Here is a 26,425-nt window from a genome sequence, read left to right as displayed (position 1 = left end):
GATCGAACCAGAGACCAAGCCGTATGGCTCAATACAACCAGTATTTACCCATTAGGTGTGGTAAAAGTCTGAAGAGTGTCTGCAAAGGACAACGATTGGGAACCACTGATCGTCACTCGGGATAGTTACTACCACTGGTCAGAAACAACCATTAATGGAGCAGGAAAACCCAAACTTAGCAAGTCTGTAGCAATTTCATCACAAGAGGGGCATTCCGGTGCGGTCCATGGTGATGTAAAGGATTTCATTGACAGCTGACTTTTAGTGTAGTAACAGGAGCGAGATCACACTATTCACAGACTCTTACCCTCAAACCTGATATTGCCCTCCATTTGGAGATGCACTGCATTTCTGTTCTGCCCACCAACTCTGCCGCGATCTTGGACCATTTACCTGTAGAAAACGCAAAGACACATTCAAAAGACAGTACGAAATAATACACCATCTGGAACAGAGGCATGTGTGACATGTCCTGACTCCTCATGCCACCTCGGGAGACTTGGGCAATAGGGCAGTCGCAGGCTCAGGACATGTCTTCAGTTCCTGAGCTGGGGAACAGGAGATGGTGCTTGTCATGTGGAGCAGTAGCAGTCAGTTTCCTGCTTCCCAATGCAGCAAACTGTCTCTCATCTCCATCGCACTGAAATCAGCCACCACAGCCACGGCCCAGTTGTCAGTCTTCAAAACGCTCTGTGATTCCTCTGGCCATCCTGTCTCCTGTTCCAGTCAGGTGTCATTCTCCCAGGTCTCTTGGCAACTATCCTCTGTACCACTTCCCGACTTCTCACCCCATCCCTCCCACTTTCAGAAAACCTTTGTCTTCAACTTTTGCCCCAACGCATCCCACACACTCAGCGTCTAGCACCCTCCTGTCACCTTGTGAGGTGCATTAATGAACCCTCCCACCCACCAGGAAGGTTGTTCTCTGTACCCTGACCATGTTCAGCGGCTGAAACCAATCTGTTCAGAATGCAGTCTGTTCCGAGCTCACATGGCTGCAGAGGAAGCGGGGAAGCAATACGAAGCTTTTGTATCAGCAAAGGAAAGGTTAGCCGAGCTTCAGGCCCTGGAGAGGGGGAGAGAAAAACAGAGGATAGGAGCAGGAGGAGGCCATTCGGCCCTTCGAGCCTGCTCCGCCATTCATCACGATCATGGCTGATTGTCCAACTCAATAGCCTAATCCTGCTTTCTCCCCATAACCTTTGATCCCATTCGCCCCAAGTGCTATATCCAGCCGCCTCTTGAATACATTCAATGTTTTGGCATCAACTACTTCCTGTGGTAATGAATTCCACAGGCTCCCCACTCTTTGGGTGAAAAAATGTCTCATCTCCGTCCTAAATGGTCTACCCCGAATCCTCAGACTGTGACCCCTGGTTCTGGATTCCCCCACCATCGGGAACATCCTCCCTGCATCTACCCTGTCTAGTCCTGTTAGAATTTTATAAATCTCTATGAGATCCCCCCTCATTCATCTGAACTCCAGCAAAAACAATCCCAACCTAGTCAATCTCTCCTCGTACATCAGTCCTGCCATCCCCAAAACAAAAGACAGCAGCCGTGCTTCTGTTTAGTGTGAGCCACTCAGACAACTTGTGAGAATTTATTTCATGTATGTTAGCTTCATTTAGCAGTTAGTTAGAAATTGTTTGTGCTTTTTATTGCTTTTCAGGCGAGCATCTGTAGGCTGTAAGATGCTATTGAATGATGGGTAAATTAAGGGTATCCAGAAATTTGATAAAGGCAAATCTAAAAATTTAAAGGTTAGTTGAGGCCTCGGGTCACTGTCTGTGCGGAGTCTGCACATTCTCCCCATGTCTGCGTGGGTTTCCTCCGGGTGCTCCGGTTTCCTCCCACAGTCCGAAAGATGTTCAGGTTAGGCAGATTGGCCACGGTAAATGTGTGGGGGTGGAGGTTCTGGGGGATAGGGCGGGCCTGGGTAAGATACTCTTTGGGAGAGTCGGTGCTGCCTCAGTGGGACAAATGGCCTCCTTCTGCCCTGTAGGGATTCTGTGGTTCTGTGGAGTGCACAATGAAAGGAAAGGCAGAGGCGAGTGTACCATGTCCCTCAGTGAGTCAGAGTCAGAAAATGGGGCTTATGGAGTGATGAGAAACAGCCTTTCCTGATTGTGCACGTCATACGACAGCACGCGTGTGACATAGAAATCATAGAATCATAGAAACCCTACAGTGCAGGAAGAGGCCTTTCGGCCCATCGAGTCTGCACCGACCACAATCCCACCCAGGCCCTACCCCCATACCCCTACATATTTTACCCGCTAATCCCTCTAACCTACACATCCCGGGACACTAAGGGGCAATTTTAGCATGGCCAATCAACCTAACCCGCACATCTTTGGACATGTATGATTGTATACAACAGCACGTGTGTGACATGTATGATTGTATGCCAGCACGTGTGCAACATGTATGATTGTATATGACAGCACGTGTGAGACATGTATGATTGTATATGACAGCACGTGTGAGACATGTATGATTGTATATGACAGCACGTGTGAGACATGTATGATTGTATATGACAGCAAGTGTGACGTGTATGATTGTATATGACAGCACATGTGACATGATTGTATACAACAGCACGTGTGACATGTATGATTGTATATGACAGCACATGTGACATGTATGATTGTATGACAGCACGTGTGACATGTATGATTGTATACAACAGCACGTGTGACATGTATGATTGTATATGACAGCACATGTGACATGTATGATTGTATATGACAGCACGTGTGACATGTATGATTGTGTATGACAGCACGTGTGACATGTATGATTGTATGTGGCAACACTTCTCTTACCAACTCCATGCTTTTCAACCAATGCTCTGAAATCTTTCTCTTCCTCTGACGACCATTTCCCTTTCCTGACTTCATTGTTCAGTGCGTTCCGGAACCTGTGAAAGATTGCACACAGTCACTGCCTAACCCACAACCTCAACCCACCAGACGCTGTCCCCAGCCACCTAAGCCCTTCCCCTCGCCCGGCCAGGACTCTCCCACATCAGCCTCTCTACCACCAGTGGCAGCTTTCTCGACTCAATGACACCCAGCACCAGTGGCTCAATGGGCAAAAGGGACACAGCTGAGGCCGGAGCCAAGCCTCAGCTTAGAGCGAAGGTCCTGCCCAGGCCCGCGCACCAACCTGAGCCCATATCACGGATCCTGAGCCCATATCATGGATCCTGAGCCCATATCACGGATCCTGAGCATGGGGGAACACCATTGGCCTCAGTTTGTCCGGGTATTTTTGGGGTGGTTGATGGGTCAATGCTTTGCAACGCTCCCTATCGCCACCTGGCAATCTCTGCCAGAGTGCTGGTGTTGGGTGGGGAAAGGAATGACTGTCGGGTGCCATACCGAGACACACAGGACACTGATCAGAACCTGTGATATGGGCCAATACACTCTCCCCTGACAGTGAGCCGCTGCTCTAGAAAGATGGAAGCACACACCTGCCTCGGCACTGAGAGTCCAGCCTCCCAGGGACCTCCTCCTGGATCTTGAACCAGTCCCGCCCCCCGTACTTTGCCACAGCTTTCAGGAGCAGCTGGAAAACAAATCATCACCATAAAGATCTCCATCATGAACCCCCACAACACCAGCACAAGGGCAGCATTAACCATCAAATCTTCCCCCATCGCATTACCCACCAGGTGCAAGAGAAGCAAAGCCACTGTCACCACTCCGAATCTTCCTGTGATGGGTCCAAAACTCAACTCCCTGATTTTATATCCTGGAGCTCCAAACGCAAACTGAGGATTTATTGTTACAAACATGTACAGCTCAGGAGGCCATCTGGCCCATCCAGTCTATGCTGGATACATGGAGACATTTTAAAAAAGGACCTGCCTCACTGCGCACAGTCCGGAGGAACTGACCGGATTCCGTTCATTACACCCAGGGGCTTTGCTGGGCCGAGGAAACAGATTGCGGCAGGTGAAGGCTAATTCTATCCACTGCCATCCTTGGTGTAAGGTTCAGTTAGGACAGGGCTGGGTTCAGTTACAGTTTAACCCACAGGAGAGGCCCAGTCATTAGGGCCCTCAGTCCTAATCTATTATTCTTCGGGAGAGACACCAATAAGAGACACTCTAACCACTGCTCCTTAACATTCAATGGTGTAACCATCACTAAATCCCCCATTGTCAACATCCTGGGGGTTACCATTGACCAGAAACTCAACTGGACTCATCACATAAACACAGTGGCTACAAGAGCAGGTCAGAGACTGGGAATCCTGTGGAGAGTAACTCACCTCCTGACTCCCCAAAGCCTGTCCACCATCTACAAGGCACAAGTCAGGAGTGTGATGGAATACTCCCCACTTGCCTGGATGGGTGCAGCTCCAACAACACATGAAGCTCGACACCATCCAGGACAAAGCAGCCCCGCTTGATTGGCACCACATCTACAAACCTCCACTCCCTCCACCACCGACGCTCAGTAGCAGCAGTGTGGACTATCTACAAGATGCACCGCAGCAATTCACCAAAGATCCTTAGACAGCGCCTTCCAAACCCATGACCACTTCCATCTAGAAGGACAAGGGCAGCAGATAAATGGGAACACCACCACCTGCAAGTTCCCCTCCAAGCCACTCACCATCCTGACGTGGAAATATATCACCGTTCCTTCACAGTCGCTGCGTCAAAATCCTGGAATTCCCTCCCTAACGGCATTGTGGGTCAACCCACAGAACATGGACTGCAGCGATTCAAGATGGCGGCTCCCCCACCACCTTCTCAAGGGGCAACTAGGGATGGGCAATAAATGCTGGCCTAGCCAGCGGCGCCCATGTCCCACAAATGAAGTTTAAAAAAATGTTTTTTCAATAGCAAGGAGGTAATGCATGTTGATCCATGGCCTCTCTACTTGGTACGAGGCTCAGTGGGGAATGGCCAGTGAAATAATTTACCCTATCTTCTGCTGGTGTCCAAGGTCCTCTCTTCACTGTGGGATCCAGGGTCTTTGACCAACGGTACAAAAGCTGGCTGCTATTGCGCCCCTCCATAAAATATGCAACTGCAATGAAGAACAACATTAAATTATAGTTCAGCATTGAATCCACACACATCATTCACACCAAGAGCCTGTAATCTGTATGGGGGGAGGAGGAGGAAGTTCCCATCAAAAAACTGAGTGATTAAGGATTATTTCCTCCGTGGTGCACATTGTGGGTGCACATTGTGGGTGCACATTGTGGGTGCACATTGTGGGTGCACATTGTGGGTGCACATTGTGGGTGCACATTGTGGGTGCACATTGTGGGTGCACGGTTTACTCTCCTGAAGAGGCTGATGTGTGCTGGAGCTCACAGGGTCAGTCTTAGAGCTCACAGCCACCTTGCTGGAGCTCCCTCCCTAACAGCACCTTCGGAGTCCCCTCATCATACAGAATGCAGTGGTCTGAGAAGGTAGCTCACCATCATCTCCTTAAGGGGCAGTTAAGGATGGGCAATAAACACTAGCCTTGCCAGGGGTGTCCACATCCTGAGAACTAATTCATAAAACGTGCCTGCAGTGGCCTTTCTCCAGGTGAGTCTTGGCAGTCTCAGACCATGAGAAATGGAGTATTCTGATTCAGTCTATCCGGGGTTCAGTGATTCGGGCTGGATTCTGATTCAGTCTATCCGGGGTTCAGTGATTCGGGCTGGATTCTGATTCAGTCTATCCGGGGTTCAGTGATTCGGGCTGGATTCTGATTCAGTCTATCCGGGGTTCAGTGATTCGGGCTGGATTCTGATTCAGTCTATCCGGGGTTCAGTGATTCGGGCTGGATTCTGATTCAGTCTATCCGGGGTTCAGTGATTCGGGCTGGATTCTGATTCAGTCTATCCGGGGTTCAGTGATTCGGGCTGGATTCTGATTCAGTCTATCCGGGGTTCAGTGATTCGGGCTGGATTCTGATTCAGTCTATCCGGGGTTCAGTGATTCGGGCTGGATTCTGATTCAGTCTATCCGGGGTTCAGTGATTCGGGCTGGATTCTGATTCAGTCTATCCGGGGTTCAGTGATTCGGGCTGGATTCTGATTCAGTCTATCCGGGGTTCAGTGATTCGGGCTGGATTCTGATTCAGTCTATCCGGGGTTCAGTGATTCGGGCTGGATTCTGATTCAGTCTATCCGGGGTTCAGTGATTCGGGCTGGATTCTGATTCAGTCTATCCGGGGTTCAGTGATTCGGGCTGGATTCTGATTCAGTCTATCCGGGGTTCAGTGATTCGGGCTGGATTCTGATTCAGTCTATCCGGGGTTCAGTGATTCGGGCTGGATTCTGATTCAGTCTATCCGGGGTTCAGTGATTCGGGCTGGATTCTGATTCAGTCTATCCGGGGTTCAGTGATTCGGGCTGGATTCTGATTCAGTCTATCCGGGGTTCAGTGATTCGGGCTGGATTCTGATTCAGTCTATCCGGGGTTCAGTGATTCGGGCTGGATTCTGATTCAGTCTATCCGGGGTTCAGTGATTCGGGCTGGATTCTGATTCAGTCTATCCGGGGTTCAGTGATTCGGGCTGGGCACTGTGGCTGATTTCCCTCTGCAGAACCCAGGTCATCTGCAGCTTCTGCTAATGGCTGCGCCAGTGGAGATAAACCAGCTCAGCAAGGAACGGAACTGGGAACCGTGCGAGTCTTTCAGAGCCATCATCATCTAGGAGGCCGGGTAGTTAGCTACTGAGCTATCAAGGGGAGATCCAAATTGACTTGGGAGCAGAAACCCTAGTTAATTTTACATTGAAAATAGGAGGTGGTCATTCTGATCATGGCCGAGCCTCTATCTCAGCACCATACTCCCACGCTTTCCCCAAACCCCTTGACATCTTGGTTTAGAAATCTATTTCCTTCTGAAATGTAGTGACTTGCCCTCTACGGCTTTCTGTGGTAGAGAATTCCACAGGTTCACCCCATCTGAGTGAAGAAGTTTCTTCTCATCTCAGTCCTAAATGACCGCCCCCATATCCTGAGACCGTGACCCCTCGTTCTAGACCCCCCCCCCTCACCCAGAGGAAACAACTTCCCTGCTTCCAGTCTATCCCGCTCTGTCAGAATTTTATACCATTCAGTGAGGGCCCCGTTCATTCTTCTAAACGCCAGTGAACACAGGCTCAGTCAACCCAATCTCTCCTCTTATGACAATCGTGCCATCCCAGGAATCAGTCTGGTAAACCTTCACTGCACTCCCTTTATGGCAAGTATATCATTTCTTAAATAAGGAGACCAAAACTGCATTTGGGCCCCCTCCAAGCCAGTCCCATCCTGACTTGGAAATATATCAGCTGTTCCTTCGCAGTCACTGGGTCAAAATCCTGGAATTCCCTCCCTAACGGCATTGTGGGTCAACCCACAGCACGTGGACTGCAGCGAATCAAGGCGGCAGCTCACCACCACCTTCTCGAGGGCAACCAGGGATGGGCAATAAATGCTGGCCTGGCCAGCGACACCCATGTCCCATGAATGAATTTTTAAAAAATACTCCAGATGTGGTCTCACCAAGGCCCCGTAAAGCTGCAGTTAAAGGCCCTATAACTGCTCCCCCCACCCCCCACCCCCCGCCCTTGTTGAGGGCAGATGACTCAGAACCTGGCACCTTTTTAATCTGAACTCAGATGGGCCTCACAGGTGAGACATGAGCAAGTGGCCCACAGACAATTCACAGCGCAGTGATAGAGGCTAACCATCAAATGGTACATCGCTTAATGTAGCGGATGGTCATCCATGGACAGCGGGTATGGGGTTTCCTTGGCAACAGATCCAAAAAGGAACAGAAAAACCCAGCTATATTCTGACTGACTGATAAGGAGATAACATTCAGGGTACTGGGTGCAAAAAGCAGCAAGAATTCCTGCTCCACATCACCATGCAGTGCCAGAGGTGGAACCAACCTGTGATGCCTTCCATGGTTGGATATCTTACTAGGCCGCACTTTCCATTGACCTCCATGAGACCCGTTCCGAGTCACATCCAATGGCCTGATTATACCCATCATCCTTTAGCTAACGTGTCATTACTTCCAAATAACATCTGCCCAAATGATTATTTATATAACCTGACAGCTTGCTTTGGTTCAAAACCTGCAGCCCATTATTAGAATCATACAGCGCAGAAGAGGCCCTTCGGCCCATTAAGTCTGCACCGACACCCGAGAAACACCTGAACTCCCACCTAATTCTATCTGCCAGCACTTGGCCCTTAGCCTTGAACAAGCCAAGTGCTCATCCAGGTACTTTTTAAAGGATGTGAGGCAGCCCAAATCATTATTCAGGGCTAGGAAATTAAAGCAAGATAATTTATTGCTACAAAGATTGGGTTTATCATTTACTCTTCAGTTTCTGCATGAAGTGATTAATCAGCAGTCAATTTTGGTCTCCCTGCCCAAGAAAGGACGCCATAGCGGGAGTGCAGGGGAGGTTCACGAGGCTGATACCAGGGTTGGCGACACTGTCCTATGAGGAGAGATTGGTTCGACTGGGCCTGTATTCACTAGCGTCGAGAAGGATGCCAGGAGATCTGATTGGAACATATAAAATTCTAACATTTAGGACTGAGCTGCGGGTGGTGAACCTGTGGAATTCTCTACGATAGAAAGCTGTGGAGGCCAAATCACAATGTATTCAAGAAAGGAATGGATAATTTGCGAGACTTTAATGGCATCAAGGGGAATGGGGAGAAAGCTTTGAGATTGAGGATCAGCCATGGTCATATTGGATAGCGGAGCAGGCTGCAACGGCCGAATGGCCTCCTCCTAGTTTCTATGTTTTAATACTGGCTTTCTGAGCTTGCCGGCGGGTTTCACCACCTCGAGGGGGGGGGGGGGGGGGGGGTATGGGGGTTTAGTCCGGGGAGAGTTGCCTTTGGGCTGGAGGGGGAGGAAGATGGTGAATTTCTGGGCTCAGCGTGGGGCCCACACTGCAGCCGTATGAAATACTTTGATTTCTGTAACCAGGCTCATACACAACAGGAGGGAGACTAGACGCAGAGCAGAGCTCTCGCTGCACTGCCCCTGTCGATTCACATCAACACAGAGCACACTTTCCACCCCGAACGTCACTCTCTATCAGCCCTCTGTCACTGCAGCTGTCTCTCTCTGCGTCGTACTTCACGCTGTGAAGCTGAGCGGATAGCTTGGGCAGTTTGAAAGCAGCCTGCAGCCCAAGCTGCTGGCCAGAAGCACTCACTCTTGGTGTATGGAATGAAGCTTCCAACTCTCATCTTTTGCACCAGTTCAGTCAGCATATGATCCTCTTCCTCAGTCCATTCTTTCTTCCTCAGTTCTTTATTAAACTCCTGGTACTTCTGAAGGCACATGAAAGCAGTGCGATTTGTCTGCAGTGGGAGGGAGGGAAAGAGAGAGAGGAATGAAGAGTCTTAGATTCTTAAATTGCTTCTTCACAAACAGCTGCTGGATTTGGCTCCCTAGTTCAGCGGTTCGAGCACTGGGCTTGTAAACCATGGGTTGCAAGTTCAAGGGGCAGCACGGTGGCACAGTGGGTTAGCACTGCTGCCTCACAGCGCCAGGGACCCGGGTTCGATTCCTGGCTTGGGTCACTGCCTGTGTGGAGTCTGCATGTTCTCCCCACGTCTGCATTGGGTTTCCTCCGGGTGCTCTGGTTTCCTCCCAAACATGTGCGGGTTAGGTGGATTGGCCGTGCTAAATATGTGGGGTTATGGGGATAGAGCAGGGGAGAGGGCCTGGGTAAGATGCTCGATCAGAGTTGGTGCAGATTTGAAGGGCCAAATGGCCTGTTCTGCACTGTAGGGGTTCAATGATTTGTTTCCTTGGTTGTCACTTCACTCATTCACACAGCCTCCCACCATGGCTCAGTGACTCTTCCCTCAGTCGCAAGACCTACGACAGGACCTACGGACAGAGTGCAGGCTGCTGACGGTGTGGTGGACAAGGTATCAAACCAAAGTCCACTGCCTCAGTTGGATAGAAAGATTCCAAGACCACTATTGGCCGCAGAGCACAGAGCTCCCACTTTCTAAACTCTATCGCTACCAGATTTAAAGGCAAATGATATTTTTAAATGGTCATCTATCCCGGTTTCTATTGGGTTGGATCTTACTGCCTGCATCACACTGAGTACAGTACAAAATAATTCCTTAAGGCACTTTGAGGTACTTAAAAAAGTTGAGAGAAGGCTTATCAAAATGTAAATCTGTCATTACCCCTTCCCTTGGTAACAATTTCTGCCTGATTGGAAAGGGTGAGCTGTAAAGGGCAGCTGAATGTACAGACAGTCCTTTCCCCCTTGCATTCACAAACTCGGGCCCTCTCGCAAAGCTGACACAATTTCAGACCACCCAGAATTCAAACCCACACAGTTAACTCCTGGGTCAGACGTGTTTTCCTTTGGTACACACCTACTGGAGCTGGTGGGAAGTTACAGCGTGTACAACAGAATCAGCCAAGATTCAACTGCGGCCAACTCCTCGCTCTAAAACCCGGCAGCGTTTAAGATGCTCATTGTTTCCTAGGGAAGGGGGCGGGGATGAGTTGTGGGGCCTCCCACTGTCGAATTGCCCCGCCGACACAACGTTCCGCACTGGGCTTGCACACAGAGAAGCCACTGTTTGCCCGGGTATGGAAGGCAGTCCGGGCAGGAGTAAAGCTACCTCTGTACCTGCAGCTCACTGGCAATCCACTCCCAGTCCACACAACCTTTCCGCTCCGCAATCTCAATCAGCCTCTCCACCTCTGCGTTGCTCCACTGTGCTTTGCTGATGCTCGGGTGCTCAGAATTCTGCCACAGGTTTTTAATATCTTCAGCTTTGCGACTCCCATCAAACTGCCAACACAAAACAAACATTTCCTCACTAACGTGTGAAAGACAGGGCTGCAAACCAGGGGCGGCGGGGCGGGGGGTGGGGCTAGAGAAGCTGGAGGGGAGAACAGCTTTGACAACATGTTCAACACTCCTCCACAAGACATTAACAGGCAAGTGCATTCCCACTGCCTCAGACCAGGAGGTGCCAGGTTCAAAATAAAAGCACATTACTGCAGATGCTGGAATCTGAAACCAAAAGGGAAAATGCAGGAAAATCTCAGCAGGTCTGACAGCATCTGTAAGGAGAGAAAAGAGCTGACGTTTCGGGTCCAGATGACCCTCTGTCGAAGCAGGGCCACCTGGACAAAGAGTCACCTGGACTCTAAACATCAGCTCTTTTCTCTCCTCACAGATGCTGCCAGACCTGCTGACATTTTCCAGCATTTTCTCTTTCAGTGCCAAGTCCAATCCCTGGTCTGGATGGAGTTAAAATTTCAGCGCAATTGACCGTATTGGGATTGGGGTTGGGATTGGGGGGCGGGGGGGGGGGGGGTTTGCTTGATCAGGACTTGTGCGTCAAACAAAGATAGGCTTGAAGGTTTGACTTTAGGGGACTGGTAGCGTCCTGGTAATGTCACTGGACTAGCAATCCAGAGGCCTGGGTTAATACTTTAGCAACAAAAATTCAAATCCCATCACAGCTGCTGGGAGAAATTTAAATTCTATTAATTAATAAATGTAGAATAAAACATCTCATTAATGAATCATGAAATTACCAGATTGTTGTACAAAGAAATCACTAATGTCCTGTTTAGGGGGTGGGTTGGGATGCACTGCCGTTACCCTGTCTGACCTGATACGACTCCAGATCCACAGCAACATGGTGGACTCTTCATTGCTCTCTGAGATGGTCAATCAAGCCACTCAGTAGTTTTCAAGGCGGCAGCAGGCTCATCACAGAGGTGATTCGGGTTGGGAATGAACACTGCCTCACCAGCAACACTCACATCCCAAAAAACAAGTGTAGGAAAACAAGACTCCCAGACAGAGTCAGTCGCTGCCGGCTGTCCGGTCTGAGACTGGGAGGTAGGTTCCTCGCCCGTGCCCCTCAAACTGTTCTATTCAAAGCCTCTACGTTCAGTGGAGGTCGGGGGGGCAATGGGATGGTGTAGAAGAGGGAGGAAAAGGGGAAAGAGAAAATAAACACCTTAAAACCAGATATAAAACCTGAAGATACTTACATCAATATTGGCAATCTTTATCCAGTCGTGGTCATCAAACCTGTTTCCCAACAACTGCCGCTGGGTCATCTGGCTATAAGAAAGTTAAGGAGTAACACTCTTTTACAAAGCACAGCTAGAGTTAATAGCAACGCCCAAACTCAGCCAGCTGCAAGTACTCATTGTCGTGTTTCAAATGTGTGAAACATTTATGTCACCGTTCAGTGACTGTACTCTCTGCAACATTAGACCGCAAGAAACTACAAAAGGTCGTGAATGTAGCCCAACCCATCACGCAAACCAGCCTCCCATCCATTGACTCTGTCTACACTTCCCGCTACCTCGGCAAAGCAGCCAGCATAATTCAGGACCCCATGCACCCCGGACATTCTCTCTTCCACCTTCTTCCTTCAGGAAAAAGATACAAAAGTCCGAGGTCACGTACCAACCGACTCAAGAACAGCTTCTTCCCTGCTGCTGTCAGACTTTTGAATGGACTTACCTTGCATTAAGTTGATCTTTCTCTACACCCTAGCTATGACTGTAACACTACATTCTGCACTCTCTCCTTTCCTTCTCTATGAACGGTATGCTTTGTCTGTATAGCGCGCAGGAAACAATACTTTTCACTGTATGTTAATACATATGACAATAATAAATCAAATCAAACATTAACTCAATACAACTGTATATAAAACAAGAGCAATAAAAGATGGTTTGCTGAACTCACTGCAGGCAAAGTTCTTCAAATGGCAGAATAGAATGACAGCTCTAATACATGATTCAGCGAAAGGACAAGTTCACTGTGACAGCCAGCTCCAGGCTGGAATGGGCGGTAATTTATTTACAAGATGGGAATGTCTCACACAGCCCAGGTTTGAAGCACATTTCAGAGTGTCATTCCCTCCCACCCTCTGACACAGACTCCATTAACACAGGCACCTGGGGCAGGTGTTAATACCACACCACTTACATTTGTCCAGAGTGGTCTGCACATCACAGATTGGCCACAGCACAGAAGGCCATTCGGCCCATCCTATCTGCACTGGCTCTCTGAAGGAACAGTTTACCTTGTGCTGCTTCCCAGAACCCTGGATATTTTCCCCTTTCACAATGATCCAATTTCCTCTTGAAGGCCTGGGTTGAATCTGCCTGCACCACTCTGGCATCCAGATACAAACCATTCACCGCGTCAAAAGTTTTCTCCTCATATCTCCATTGCTGCTTTTGCCAATTACCTCGTTGCTGATCCTTGTACCGGCGAGGAGGGTTTTTCCAGGCTCTGTCCAGGCTCCTCATGGTTTTGGAAACCTCAACCAATCTCCCGTCAGCTACATATCACTGCAGTCCACACTCAGCTACTGGCTTCTTAGAGCAGCTCACCACAAGCAGTGCCTGCTGGGCAGTCCGCAGAGTGGTGGGTGGGGGGACGGGGAGGGCAGTCCACAGAGGGGTGAATGGGGTGGGGGGTGGGCAGTCCGCAGAGGGGTGGGTGGAGGCAGTCCACAGAGGGGTGAATGGGGTGGGGGGGGGGGGGGGGAGGGGGGCAGTTCGCAGAGGGGAGGGGTGGAGGCAGTCCACAGAGGGGTGAATGGGGTGGGGGGGGGGGGGGGGGGCAGTCCGCAGAGGGGTGGGTCGGGGGGTGCCCAGTCCACAGTGGGAGGGGTGAGGGGGGCAGTCTGCAGAGGGGTGGCGGGGGGGGGAAACAGTCATTGAGCTGTTGTCCACACTCGAAACCAAACCCACCCAGAGGCAACATTTGCTGCTTTATTCCTCACTGTCTCTCCAGCCCCTCCCACCCATTCCGGCAGGAACCTCACCCTCAGGTGGGACAGTATTGGATTACTTTGCTTTTCCAGTTTCTTTGCTACATTTGTTATTTTGGCTTTGCGGATGGAATGATGTTTATTTTTCGAAGGCGGAAGAGGTTGAAAGCGGCGTTCCAGCAATCAGCTTCAGAGCCAATCGCACACTGGCTCAATCACATTCCCGGGAAGTTTCTGTAAAGTAATTGGAACGCCTGGGAAGGAAATAACTGCTGTTTTGATTCAACAATACATTCCGCTCGAGTTAAGCAAGGTTCAGTCAGGACAATATTAAAATTTCCCATCACGGTTCCTATAGTTTTGTAAATCGGACCCACCAACCAGATGTCCCCCACACTAATTAATTAACGCACAGTTGGTCGATCCGACCCGCAGACAGTGAATGAGAGAAGCTCCCTTACTGGTCCACAAGGGCAATGCTCTACAAATCAGACAACATTAAACCAGGAATGGGGACCAGCTTGTGAGGAGGCAATTACTTCTCAATTCGATACTCTTTTAAAAATGCCTGTTGGCAGTAAGGTATCTCACTTGATGTTGTCCATTTCTCGCTCTATTTCACCAATCTGCTTTGCGAAGATCTGCTTCTCGGTTTCCTGGCGAGAGAGTTCCATCTTCTTGTTCAGGTATTCAAGCCTAGACATGTGAAGGGAAAGTGACAGGGGTCAAAATCCTGACCAGGGTTCAGATCAGCCAGGGCTCCAGCTGCTGACTAACCAGTGACCCCTGCTGGAGACTCAACAAATGTCAAGTGAGAATCAGAGAACTGTTACAGTGCAAGAGATGGCCATTTGGCCCCTTGCATCGGCTCTCCAAGTGAGCAATGTACTCAGCGCCATTCTCCCTGTGACCCTACACATTCTTTTCAGCTAACATTCTCACTGCATGTTGAATGCTTTGATCGAACCTGTCTCCACCACAGGCTCACCTACATTCCAGGCCTTAACCACTCACTGTGTGAAAAGGTTCGCTCATCTTGCCTTTGCTTTAAATCTCTGTCCCCTCATTCTTGATACTTTGATGATCTCCCCATCTACTCTGTCCATCGCCCTTGCGACTCAGTTTCGAGACTCAACTGTGATGCCTTCTATAGTTCAATGCCCCACTACTAACACTCATCACCTAGCCCCGGGTGAGACACTGACTGTAGCCCAGCAACAGAGCAGCACCTGCTGGGTGAGAGAAAGTTTAACACAAGATTTGGTGGGCAGGAAAAGGGCAGCTGGTCACCTCACGGTGACTGGAGCTACCTGACCGGATAGTCCCAGACCATCCGACTCCCCTCCACCAGGGCAATCCAAACCCTGGAAAGCCCACAGGCAAAAAGAGGGACGACATATTATAACACTAGTGTGGCTTTAAGAGATGTATTTTCTGATCATGTTTTCTACAGTTGTAAGCAGCTTTGGTTGTCTGCTTAGATGTCCTTTTATTGCAGCTTAGATGATTTAAATGGGGTTTATTTTTATTCTGGGTCTAATGCACCTTCTGGGAGTTCACGACCTTTTGAATTGTTAGGGGGAAGAGTGATTGACAGGTCAGGTGACAAGAGTTCTTTTCCTTTCAGTTTGGTTCAGGGTCAGAAGCTGTCCTGGTTTTTACGTTGCAGGCAGGTTTTGTGTCTCCCTCCCTGATATTGTAAATTCCGCTGACTGGCTGGGAACAGGTCTTCTTGCCTTCCTGCAGTGAGAATTCTGCTGTTGGTGGCTTGCCAGCTAGTAACTGGAAGCAAGGATTGCCTGTCTCTGGCAGTGGTTTGCTGGCTGAAAGCCAGAGGCTCTACCTTGGGGCCTGCTGGAAGTTACAGGGCTGGGAAGTCAGAGTTTCAATTCTCCAACCAAAGAACGAAGTTGCAAAGTCACGTGAGCATTTCAGATTTCCTGTGCTTTCCCAAAATAGGTGTTTGTTTCTAGGATTTGTTTGGTTGGAACAGAATTTAGAGGTTAAGGTTTATACAATAGAAACATAGAAAAACTACAGCACAAAACAGGCCCTTCGGCCCCACAAGTTGTGCTGAACATATCCCTACCTTTTAGGCCTACCGATAACCCTCCATCCTATTAAGTCCCATGTACTCATCCAGGAGTCTCTTAAAAGACCCTATTGAGTTTGCCTCCACCACCACTGACGGCAGCCGATTCCACTCGCCCACCACCCTCTGTGTGAAAAACTTCCCCCGAACATTTCCCCTGTACCTAGCCCCCCCAGCACCTTAAACCTGTGTCCTCTCGTAGCAGCCATTTCCACCCTGGGAAAAAGCCTCTGAGAGTCCACCCCATCTATGCCTCTCAACATCTTATATACCTCTATTAGGTCTCCTCTCATCCTACGTCTCTCCAAGGAGAAAAGACCGAGCTCCCTCAGCCTATCCTCACAAGGCATGCCACTCAATCCAGGCAACGTCCTTGTAAATCTCCTCTGCACCCTTTCAATCATTTCCACATCCTTCCTGTAATGAGGAATAACATGGGTTTTTTTTCTTATATGTAATTGATAAAAGCTATTGCTAATTTTCTGCCTATGTGTTAACTGTGTTCTTAAATAAACTTTGTTTGATAAAAGCTCCCCAGTGGGTCATTCGAATCATACCTGAAGTGAAACCTGTCATGCTTATCCTAACCAAATTTAAATTGCAAATCTTATGATCCAAGTGGGCTTCATACAACACTTTGGAGTTTCTGACCTGGATTTTAACAATATTTTTTGAAGTTCTTCTTCAATCCCCTCAATCGGAAGCAGTGCAGATGTTCACACAGACCTAGTGTTCTGTGTAAACCCTGCTCCTCAATATGACTGAAATAAAAGACACACAGAGCCCGAGAATTGCTGAAAAAGGAGGTTTTTTTGTCCTAGCTTTTTGTTGAAACTTTTCATCTTGCACTCATCAGGACACTTCACACGACAGGTATAAATCTGCTTGGATTTGGATTCTTGTGAAATGTCCTGATGAGTGCAAGACTAAAAGCTTCGACAAAAATGTCTTTTTTTTAAGCAATGCTCAACCTGGTGTTTTTCACATCCACCAAACACAAACTGCTTTTTCACCAATAAAGTACTTTATGACTGTAGTCACTTCTGTAATGTGGGAAATGCAGCAGCTAATAATTGCACAGCAAGATCCCACAAACAGCTCTGCAATGACAACCTGATAACATCTTTGCCTCATTCAGGTTCTGGTCCAGGTCGCTCTGGAAGAGAGAGAGGTGGCACCGATCGCACATTCTAGAAATTCTCACAGCGGCACAGTGGTTAGCACCGCTGCCTCACAGCACCGGGGACCCGGATTCGATTCCCGGCTTGGGTCACTGTCTGTGCGGAGTCTGCACGTTCTCCCCATGTCTGCGTGGGTTTCCTCCGGGTGCTCCGGTTTCCTCCCACAGTCCGAAAGACGTGCTGGTTAGAGTGCATTGGCCGTGCTAAATTCTCCCTCAGTGTACCTGAACAGGCGCCGGAGTGTGGTGACTAGGGGATTTTCACAGTAACTTCATTGCAGTGTGAATGTAAGCCGACTTGTGACACGAATAAATAAACTTAAACTTTTAGTTTTAAGGGCAGAGGAAGCGCCCAACATCCACTGCTGTGTTCCTCGAGCAGCTTAAAGACACAGTCCGCCCGGGGGCCTCCACAGTCCGCCCGGGGGCCTCCACAGTCCGCCCGGGGGCCTCCACAGTCCGCCCGGGGGCCTCCACAGTCCGCCCGGGGGCCTCCACAGTCCGCCCGGGGGCCTCCACAGTCCGCCCGGGGGCCTCCACAGTCCGCCCGGGGGCCTCCACAGTCCGCCCGGGGGCCTCCACAGTCCGCCCGGGGGCCTCCACAGTCCGCCCGGGGGCCTCCACAGTCCGCCCGGGGGCCTCCACAGTCCGCCCGGCTGAAATACTCGAACAGATAGTAGGCATTTCAACCCTCTATTTTACATCCTGCTGGCAGCTCACCTCCGAATCCAGGCTGCTCAACACTGGCCCGAGTAAAGCCTGAGTAAATGGGATTTGTCAAGATGGGGATCACTCCTGTGCCCCTCCTCCAAATCTTTCCCAAAGACAACCTACCAGTCACCATGGGGCAGGGTACCAACAACTACTTACATTTAAATAGCACCTTTAATGCATTCCAAAGGAACCACACACAGTAGCAGAAAACAAAGATAGGGAGGAGGCACGGCCATGGAGGGATCTGCAAACTAGGAATTTTTAAAATCGAGGTGATGCCAGATGGCTTATCCGTGGTCAGCGAGAGGAGTGCAACTTTGCAGGGCGACACGGTGGCACAGTGGTTGGCGCTGCTGCCTCACGGTGCCAGGGACCCGGGTTCAATTCTGGCCTCGGGTCACCATCCGTGCGGAGTCGGCACGTTCTCCGTGTCTGCGGGGGTTTCCTCCCACAGTCCAAAGATGTCTGGGTTAGGTAGATTGGGTTAAAGTCCAACAGGTTTATTTGGTAGCAAACGCCACTAGCTTTCGGAGCGCTGCTCCTTCGTCAGATGGAGTGGAAATCTGCCAATCATTAAATCATTAAAGGTGCCATCTGACGAAGGAGCAGCGCTCTGAAAGCTAGTGGCGTTTGCTACCAAATAAACCTGTTGGACTTTAACCAGGCGTTGTTACACTCCTTACTGTGTTTACCCCAGTCCAACGCCAGCATTTCCACATTAGGTAGATTGGCCATGCTAAATTGCCCCTTAGTGTCGGGGGATTAGCTAGGGTCAATGCGTGAGGTTACGGGGATAGGGCCTGGGTGGGATTGTGGTCGGTGCAGGCTCGATGGGCCGAATGGCCTCCTTCTGCACCGTATGATTCTATGAGACATTGCTATACATCTGCACACATCTCCGCACCCTCAAACACACACTGGCACCAAGACCGCAGCACCTCAGGTTCCACTCCTGCGTTACTGACTAACAGGTCACAAGATAATCATAAATAAAAGGGGGTTTACCTCAAGAGTTTGGGCTGTAGCAGTCGTTGTGTCGCATCACTTGCAACCGAGAGCTTTAGCTTTTCCTTTTCGCTCTGCTTCCCTGTGAAAGGTAAATATCAAACACCTCATTCAGCTGACACTGCAATTAGTCATTTGTCATCTGAACCTCAGTGACCCCCACCCCCTCCTGCACGCATCCCACTGCAGCAGACACTGGACACAATGAACTGATTAAACAGGACATCTCCTTCCAGTCTGCACACCCCCACCCCAATCCCAGCAAGGGATTATGGTGGCACAATGGTTAGCACTGCTGCCTCGCAACACTAAGGACCCAGGTTCAATTCCAGCCTCGGGTGACTGTGCGGAGTTTGCACATTCTCCCCATGTCTGCGTGGGTTTCCTCCCACACTCCAAAGCTAAGCAAGTTAGGTGGATTGGCCATTGACCCTTTAGTGTCCCAAGATGTGTAGGTTAGGGGGGTTAGCAGGGTAAATGCACAGGGGTTAAAGGAATGGGGCAGGGGGCTCGTCCTGGGTAAGATACTCTGTCGGAAGTATTAGGTAGTCAAGAAGGCATACTGCATGCTTGCCTTCATCGGCCACGACACTGAGTTTAAAAATTGGCAAGTCACATCGCAGCTTTATAGAACCTTGGTTAGGCCGCACTTGGAATATAGTGTTCAATTCTGGTCACCACACTACCAGAAGGACGTGGAGGCTTTGGAGAGGGTACAGAAAAGATTTACCAGGATGTTGCCTGGTATGGAGGGCATCAGCTATGAGGAGAGGTTGGAGAAATTTGATTTGTTCTCACTGGAATGACGGAGGTTGAGGGGCGACCTGATAGAAGTCTACAAGATTATGAGGGGTATGGACAGAGTGGATAGTCAGAAGCTTTCTCCCAGGGTGGAAGAGTCAATTACTAGGGGGCACAGGTTTAAGGTGCGAGGGGCAAGGTTTAAAGGAGATGTACAAGGCAAGTTTGTTTTACACAGAGGGTGCTGGATGCCTGGAACTCGCTGCCGGGGAAGGCAGTGGAAGCAGATACGATAGTGATAAATACATGAATAGGATGGAAATAGAGGGATTTGGTCTCCAGAAGGGTAGGCGGTTTTAGTTCAGACGGGCAGCATGGTCGGTGCAGGCTTGGAGGGCCGAAGGGCCTGTTCCTGTGCTGTAATTTTCTTTGCTCTTTGAGAGTCGGTACAGACTCGATGGGCCGAACGGCCTCCTTCTTTACTGCCTGGATTCTATGATCATCTGCACCTGCAGCTATCCTTTTCTGATCCAGGAGACGATGCTGACAGGAATCGCTATCGATTCAATCCACAACTAGGAAATTCTCCCGCCAACAAATTATCCAAATAAAAAGATGGGAGCATCACGGGTGACCGTGCGGCTGTCAGTGTGTCACACCGGCTGTCAGTGTGTCACACCGGCTGTCAGTGTGTCACACCGGCTGTCAGTGTGTCACACCGGCTGTCAGTGCGTCACACCGGCTGTCAGTGTGTCACACCGGCTGTCAGTGTGTCACACCGGCTGTCAGTGTGTCACACCGGCTGTCAGTGCGTCACACCGGCTGTCAGTGTGTCACACCGGCTGTCAGTGCGTCACACCGGCTGTCAGTGTGTCACACCGGCTGTCAGTGTGTCACACCGGCTGTCAGTGCGTCACACCGGCTGTCAGTGTGTCACACCGGCTGTCAGTGCGTCACACCGGCTGTCAGTGCGTCACACCGGCTGTCAGTGTGTCACACCGGCTGTCAGTGTGTCACACCGGCTGTCAGTGCGTCACACCGGCTGTCAGTGTGTCACACCGGCTGTCAGTGCGTCACACCGGCTGTCAGTGTGTCACACCGGCTGTCAGTGTGTCACACCGGCTGTCAGTGCGTCACACCGGCTGTCAGTGTGTCACACCGGCTGTCAGTGTGTCACACCGGCTGTCAGTGTGTCACACCGGCTGTCAGTGCGTCACACCGGCTGTCAGTGTGTCACACCGGCTGTCAGTGCGTCACACCGGCTGTCAGTGCGTCACACCGGCTGTCAGTGTGTCACACCAGCTGTCAGTGTGTCACACCGGCTGTCAGTGTGTCACACCGGCTGTCAGTGTGTCACACCGGCTGTCAGTGTGTCACACCGGCTGTCAGTGCGTCACACCGGCTGTCAGTGCGTCACACCGGCTGTCAGTGTGTCACACCGGCTGTCAGTGTGTCACACCGGCTGTCAGTGCGTCGCACCGGCTGTCAGTGCGTCGCACCGGCTGTCAGTGCGTCACACCAGCTGTCAGTGTGTCACACCAGCTGTCAGTGTGTCACACCAACTGTCAGTGTGTCACACCAGCTGTAAGTGTGTCACACCAGCTGTCAGTGTGTCACACCAGCTGTCAGTGTGTCACACCGGCTGTCAGTGCGTCACACCGGCTGTCAGTGTGTCACACCAGCTGTCAGTGTGTCACACCAGCTGTGGGAAGAACCTTCTCCTGCTTTTGCCTCAGTTTTCACTCCAGAACAAGAGTAGAATGTCCCAAGGTGCTCCCCCACACAGAATGCAGAGGTTGAAGGCAGCAGCTGACTATCACTTTCCCAAGGGCAACTGGGAATGGGTGATAAATGCTGGCCCAGAGGGTGACACCCACACCCCGTAAACGAATAACCAAACCAGGAGTGTGTGCAGACAAAACGTGACAGCAAGCCACACAGAGGAGATACTGGGCAACTGAAAAAAAAACTTGGTCAAAGCAGGAGGTTTTAAGGAGCATCTTTAAAGGGGAGAGAGGGATGGAAATGTTTTCGGGAGGGAAGCCCAGAGTGGAGAACCTAGGGAGCAAAGGTACAACCAATGGTGGAGTAATTAAAAATGAAAACAAGACGGCAGAGTTAAAGTAGACACTAATACTTACAACTCGTTATTAAAAACTCATCAAATCCTTTGATGCCTTGTGTAGCTTTTTCCTTTGTGTCCTGGTTTGCTGGTGGACCCTAATCACAACGAGAGAGTAAGAGATTTAAACATTATGAGGAAGCTATTTGTTGCAATTTGCTATGGAAGAGAGTTATTTGATTGAATGTTGTGGGTGTGCGTGACATTAAGTCTCAATCATTGTCCAGAATTCTGACAGCAATTGTCAATAACTGGGGGCACCGAGTCAACCGGGTCGAGTGGGACTGGAGTCACGTGTAGGCCAGACTGGCGGCAAGCTCCCTTTCGTCTCCGATACGTGAAGCAGTTTGGTTTCAGGAATAGAGGAAACTGGAGTGGGCCACACTGCTCCTCAAGTCCACTCCACCTTTTAATTAGATCCCAGTTTATCAGCTGCACCTTCCTGCCCTGTCTCCGCCCACGACAAACCTCTCCAGTCGCTCCCCAGCTTCCAGCAACAACTCACCAAATCAGAGGAAGGCACTGCTTCTCCCCCTTTCCTGAAAAAAGCTGAAATATTCCAGAGCGTCGGATATCAGGGGATCTGCACAAGCTCACTTCACTCCAGTTGGTAAAAGGTGACAGATCCATTGGACAGCTGACACAGTTAAAGCATCCAACACCACAAGCTAATCTGTACACCGACAAAGTTACAGTGTCAAGTTCAAAAGTACTCACCAGGCCAGTGACTTTATCCTTGAAATATGGCTTCAGGAAGTGCCCCAGGTACAAGGTGGCAGGCTGATTCTTGGATTTTGTTTTTTCCGACTCACGTCCAGCAATGTCACCCATGATTTCAATCTGCGGGAGAATAAGAATACCGTGTGTTCACTGCCAGAGCAGGGTCATCGCTGGAATATGGTCACCGTGCCACAGAAAGGATACAAAAAGGGCGCCAGGATATGCCCAGCAACTACAGACCACTAAGTTTAACCCTGGTGAAGCAATTTGATTTGGGTTTTTAATGAGGTAACAGAGAGGGTTGATACGGTAACCCAGTTGATGCGATGTACATGGACTTCCAGAAGGCATCTGATAACATGTCACATGACAGGCTTGTCAGCAAAGTTAAAATTCATGGAATAAAAGGGATGACGAATGGCAGCATGGATAGGAGATTAGGTTAGAGAGAGGAAACAACAGCAGTGAACGGCTGTTTTTCGGATTGGACGGTGGTATATTGTGGAGCTCCCCAGGGAACCACTGCTTTTCTTGACCTATATTAATGGCGTTGACTTAGGTGTGCAGGAGCGCGATGTGAAGAGGATAGTGACAGACTTTAAGAGGACATTTGCAGCCTGGTGGAATAGACAGACATTTGGCAGATAAAATTTGATGTAGAGAATTGCAAAGTGGTTCATTTTGGAAGAATGAGGGGGAGGCAATTTAAAATGAAGGATGCAGGAGCAAAGCAGCCTAAGTGCATCTGTGCACAAATTGTTGAAGGTGGCAGAGCGGGTTGGAAAAGTGATTAATAAGGTATACAGAGTCCTCAGTTTTATAAATAGAGGCATAAAGTACAAAAGCAAGGAGGTTATGATAAACATTTATAAAACTCTGGCTCCATTTCAGCACTGAACGCAGTTTCAGTCTCCAATTCTGGGCACCACACTTTAGGAAGGATGGGAAGGCTTTGGCAATGGACCGGGAGAATCGTTCCAGAGATGATGAGGAGCTTCAGTTACGTAGACATTTTGGACAAGCAGAGGCCATTCTCCTTAAAGAAAAGGAAATTGAGAGGAGATGTCAGGAGAATCACGAGGGGCCTGAACAAGAGTAGATAAGGAGATGTACCCTTTGGTGGAGAGATTGAGAAGTAGAGGACATCTGTTTAAGGCGACTGGCAAAAGAACCAACAGTAACACGAGGCAAAACACTGTCATATTGCGCAGCGAGTGGTGAGGATCTGGAGCACGCGGAGTGTGCGCTGAAGGCACAGCCAATCATGGCTCCAAAAAAGGAATTGGATAAATATCTGAAGAGAAAAAATTGTAGCGCTCCAGGAAAAGGGGTGGGATTCGGTAAGATGCTCTTCCAGAGGGCTGCATGGGCACAATGGGCCAAATGGCCTCCTTGTGTGATGTAACCATTCTATAGTTCAACTGGCCTTGGATGAGATGCAGCAAAGAACACAGGAGCTGAATGGGTTAAATGACAAGGACCAGTTGCATAATCTAAGCTGGTATCACTACGAATAAAAGATTAAAAGGTGAACTAATTGAAGTGTCGCTCAGTTAGAGAGAGAGAAACTATTTCCTCTGGTTGGGGGGGTTAAGAACCTTAAATTAGAGTTCAGTTGATACGGGCAAGGTAAGAAGTACATCTTCACACAATGGGGTAATGGGAATCCAGAGCACACTCTTCCCCCAAAAAGCTGTTGAAGTTGGGGATTGAATTCTGATTGAATGGCAGGGCAGCCTCAAGGAGCTGAATGGCCTCCTTCTGTTCTTCACCAATGTCCCAGACCTGTTCCGTGTCAACATGGTAAACCCAGCAGTGATGAGGAATTGTAGACCAAAAGAGAAAATGCTGGAAAATTTCAGCAGGCCTGGCAGCATCTGTAAGGAGAAAAGAGCTGACGTTTCGAGTCCAGATGACCCTTTGTCAAAGCTGATCATATTATATTATCATTATATGAGGGATTGTAGACATCAGTGACTCTCCTCTCAGCCCCTGTGGTGAGATTAGTCGCAGGCAGCCCAGGCGCAGAGATTCCACATCGATTCCACTGTTGCCTCAGAGTTCGATGCCACAGGCTGCCCAAGGAGCCCCTCCCCACACAGCCCCAGGAATCTCTCACTCACCTGCTGCTCCTTATTGTGCGTAAACAGCAGTTCAAGGTCCTGCAGCTTCTCCACAATCACCTCCTGGTAAACCAGGTTCATCTGCAGGCAAGTCTCAGGATCCTCGGGGAGCTCATCTCCCTCTTCGTCCATGTTGCTGCCTGGGAGCTGAGGCACCAAGTCTCCAGTGAGAGCCGGCTCCTGAACACAAACCAAAAGGTTACTCCTTCCACCTACCCCTCTCGGCACCTACATAGTCTTTTGAAAGGGGCATGGGGAACTCCTATAGAGGTTGCCCATACAGACCCCACACGGGATATATAACAGGACACTGAGAAACCAATGGTAGGATTGAGCAGAGTCAAGATGGATTTATGAAATGGAAATCAAGTTTAACAAACATATTGGAGTTTTTTGAGGACATAATTAACAGAATAGAAATGGGGGAACTAGTGGATGTGGTATATCGAGATTTTCAGAAAGGTTTAAATAAGGTCCCACACACTAGGTTCGAAATAAAGAGCACATGGGCTTAGGGGTAATATACCAGCTTGGGCACAGTAAGAAGTCTCACAACACCAGGTTAAAGTCCAACAGGTATTTTTGGTAACACGAGCTTTCGGAGCGCTGCTCCTCCATCAGGTGAGTCCCTGTTTAAGGTGACCGCACTTACCGCCTTGGATTAAGAACTGGTTAATGGACAGAGAACAGAGTAGGAATAAATGGGGTCATTTTCAGGTTGGCAGGCTGCGACTAGTGGGGTACCAAGGATCAGTACTGGGCCCCAGCTATTCACATTCTATATCAATGATTTATTGTGGGAATTAAATGTAACATTTCAGTTTGCAGACGTCACAAAACTAGTTGGAATTGCAAGTTGTGAGGAGGATGCAAAGATGCAGGAGGTGCTTGCTGTCTTGAGGCAAATCAGAGTGGACCGGACAGGGTATTCCCACGGACCTTGAGGGAAGCTAGTTTTGAACTTGTAGGGGCCCTGGCAGACATATTTAAAATGTCAGTATTCACGGGGGAGGTGCCGGATGATTGGAGGGTGGCTCATGTTGTTCCGTTGTTTAAAAAAGGTTCCAAAAGAAATCCGGGAAATTATAGGCCAGTAAGTTTGACGTCGGTGGTGGGCAAGTTATTGGAAGGTGTGATAAGGGATAGGATCTACAAATATTTGGAGAGACAGGGACTTATTAGGGAGAGTCTACATGGCTTTGTGCGTGGTAGGTCATGTTTGACCAATCTATTAGAATTTTTCGAGGAGGTTACCAGGAAAGTGGATGAAGGGAAGGCAGTGGATGTTGTCTACCTGGTTTCAGCAAGGCCTTTGACAAGGTCCCTCATGGGAGGTTAGTTAGGAAGGTTCAGTCGCTGGGTATACATGGGGAGGTAGTAAATTGGATTAGACACTGGCTCAATGGAAGAAGCCAGAGAGTGGTTGTGGAGGATTGCTTCTCTGAGTGGAGGCCTGTGACTAGTGGTGTGCCGCAGGGATCGGTGTTGGGTTCATTGTTGTTTGTCATCTATATCAATGATCTGGATGACAATGTGGTAAATTGGATCAGCAAATTTGCTGATGATACAAAGATTGGAAGTGTAGTGGACAGTGAGGAAGGTTTTCAAAGCTTGCAGAGGGATTTGGACCAACTAGAAAAATGGCAAATGGAATTTACCGCAGACAAGTGTGAGATATTGCACTTTGGAAGGACAAACCAAAGTAGAACGTACAGGGTAAATGGTGGGACTCTGAAGAGTGCAGTTGAACAGAGGGATCTGGAAATACAGGTACAGAATTCCCTAAAAGTGACGTCACAGGTGGATAGGGTAGTAAAGAGTGCCTTTGGTACATTGGCCTTTATAAATTGGAGTATCGAGTATAAAAGTTGGAGTGTTATGGTAAGGTTATATAAGGCTTGGTGAGGCCGAATTTAGAGTATTGTGTACAGTTTTGGTCACCTTGT

At 49.4% G+C, this 26,425-nt stretch overlaps 1 protein-coding gene across 4 annotated transcripts in view; it reads right to left on the bottom strand.

Moving 5' to 3' along the window:
* snapc4 (small nuclear RNA activating complex, polypeptide 4) overlaps window positions 1–26,425 on the bottom strand; it is a 57,770-nt gene that overhangs the window by 24,986 nt on the left and 6,359 nt on the right. For 2 of the 4 annotated variants that reach the window (XM_078226191.1, XM_078226192.1), the window contains exons 3-14: window positions 24,480–24,659; window positions 22,354–22,476; window positions 21,656–21,734; window positions 18,774–18,855; window positions 14,374–14,478; window positions 12,038–12,110; window positions 10,653–10,817; window positions 9,204–9,351; window positions 4,948–5,054; window positions 3,485–3,579; window positions 2,832–2,926; window positions 308–393 (exon numbers count right to left, since the gene is read on the bottom strand). In XM_078226191.1, the coding sequence (XP_078082317.1) occupies window positions 308–393; window positions 2,832–2,926; window positions 3,485–3,579; window positions 4,948–5,054; window positions 9,204–9,351; window positions 10,653–10,817; window positions 12,038–12,110; window positions 14,374–14,478; window positions 18,774–18,855; window positions 21,656–21,734; window positions 22,354–22,476; window positions 24,480–24,659 (1,338 nt within the window). Of the gene's footprint in view, window positions 1–307; window positions 394–2,831; window positions 2,927–3,484; window positions 3,580–4,947; window positions 5,055–9,203; window positions 9,352–10,652; window positions 10,818–12,037; window positions 12,111–14,336; window positions 14,479–18,773; window positions 18,856–21,655; window positions 21,735–22,353; window positions 22,477–24,479; window positions 24,660–26,425 lie in introns of all 4 variants that reach the window. The other 2 variants (XM_078226193.1, XM_078226194.1) reach the window with 2 other exon arrangements.

Source organism: Mustelus asterias, chromosome 13 (genome assembly GCF_964213995.1).
Source record: "Mustelus asterias chromosome 13, sMusAst1.hap1.1, whole genome shotgun sequence".
NCBI lineage: Eukaryota > Metazoa > Chordata > Chondrichthyes > Carcharhiniformes > Triakidae > Mustelus > Mustelus asterias.
This window is presented reverse-complemented; position numbering and strand designations above follow the sequence as displayed.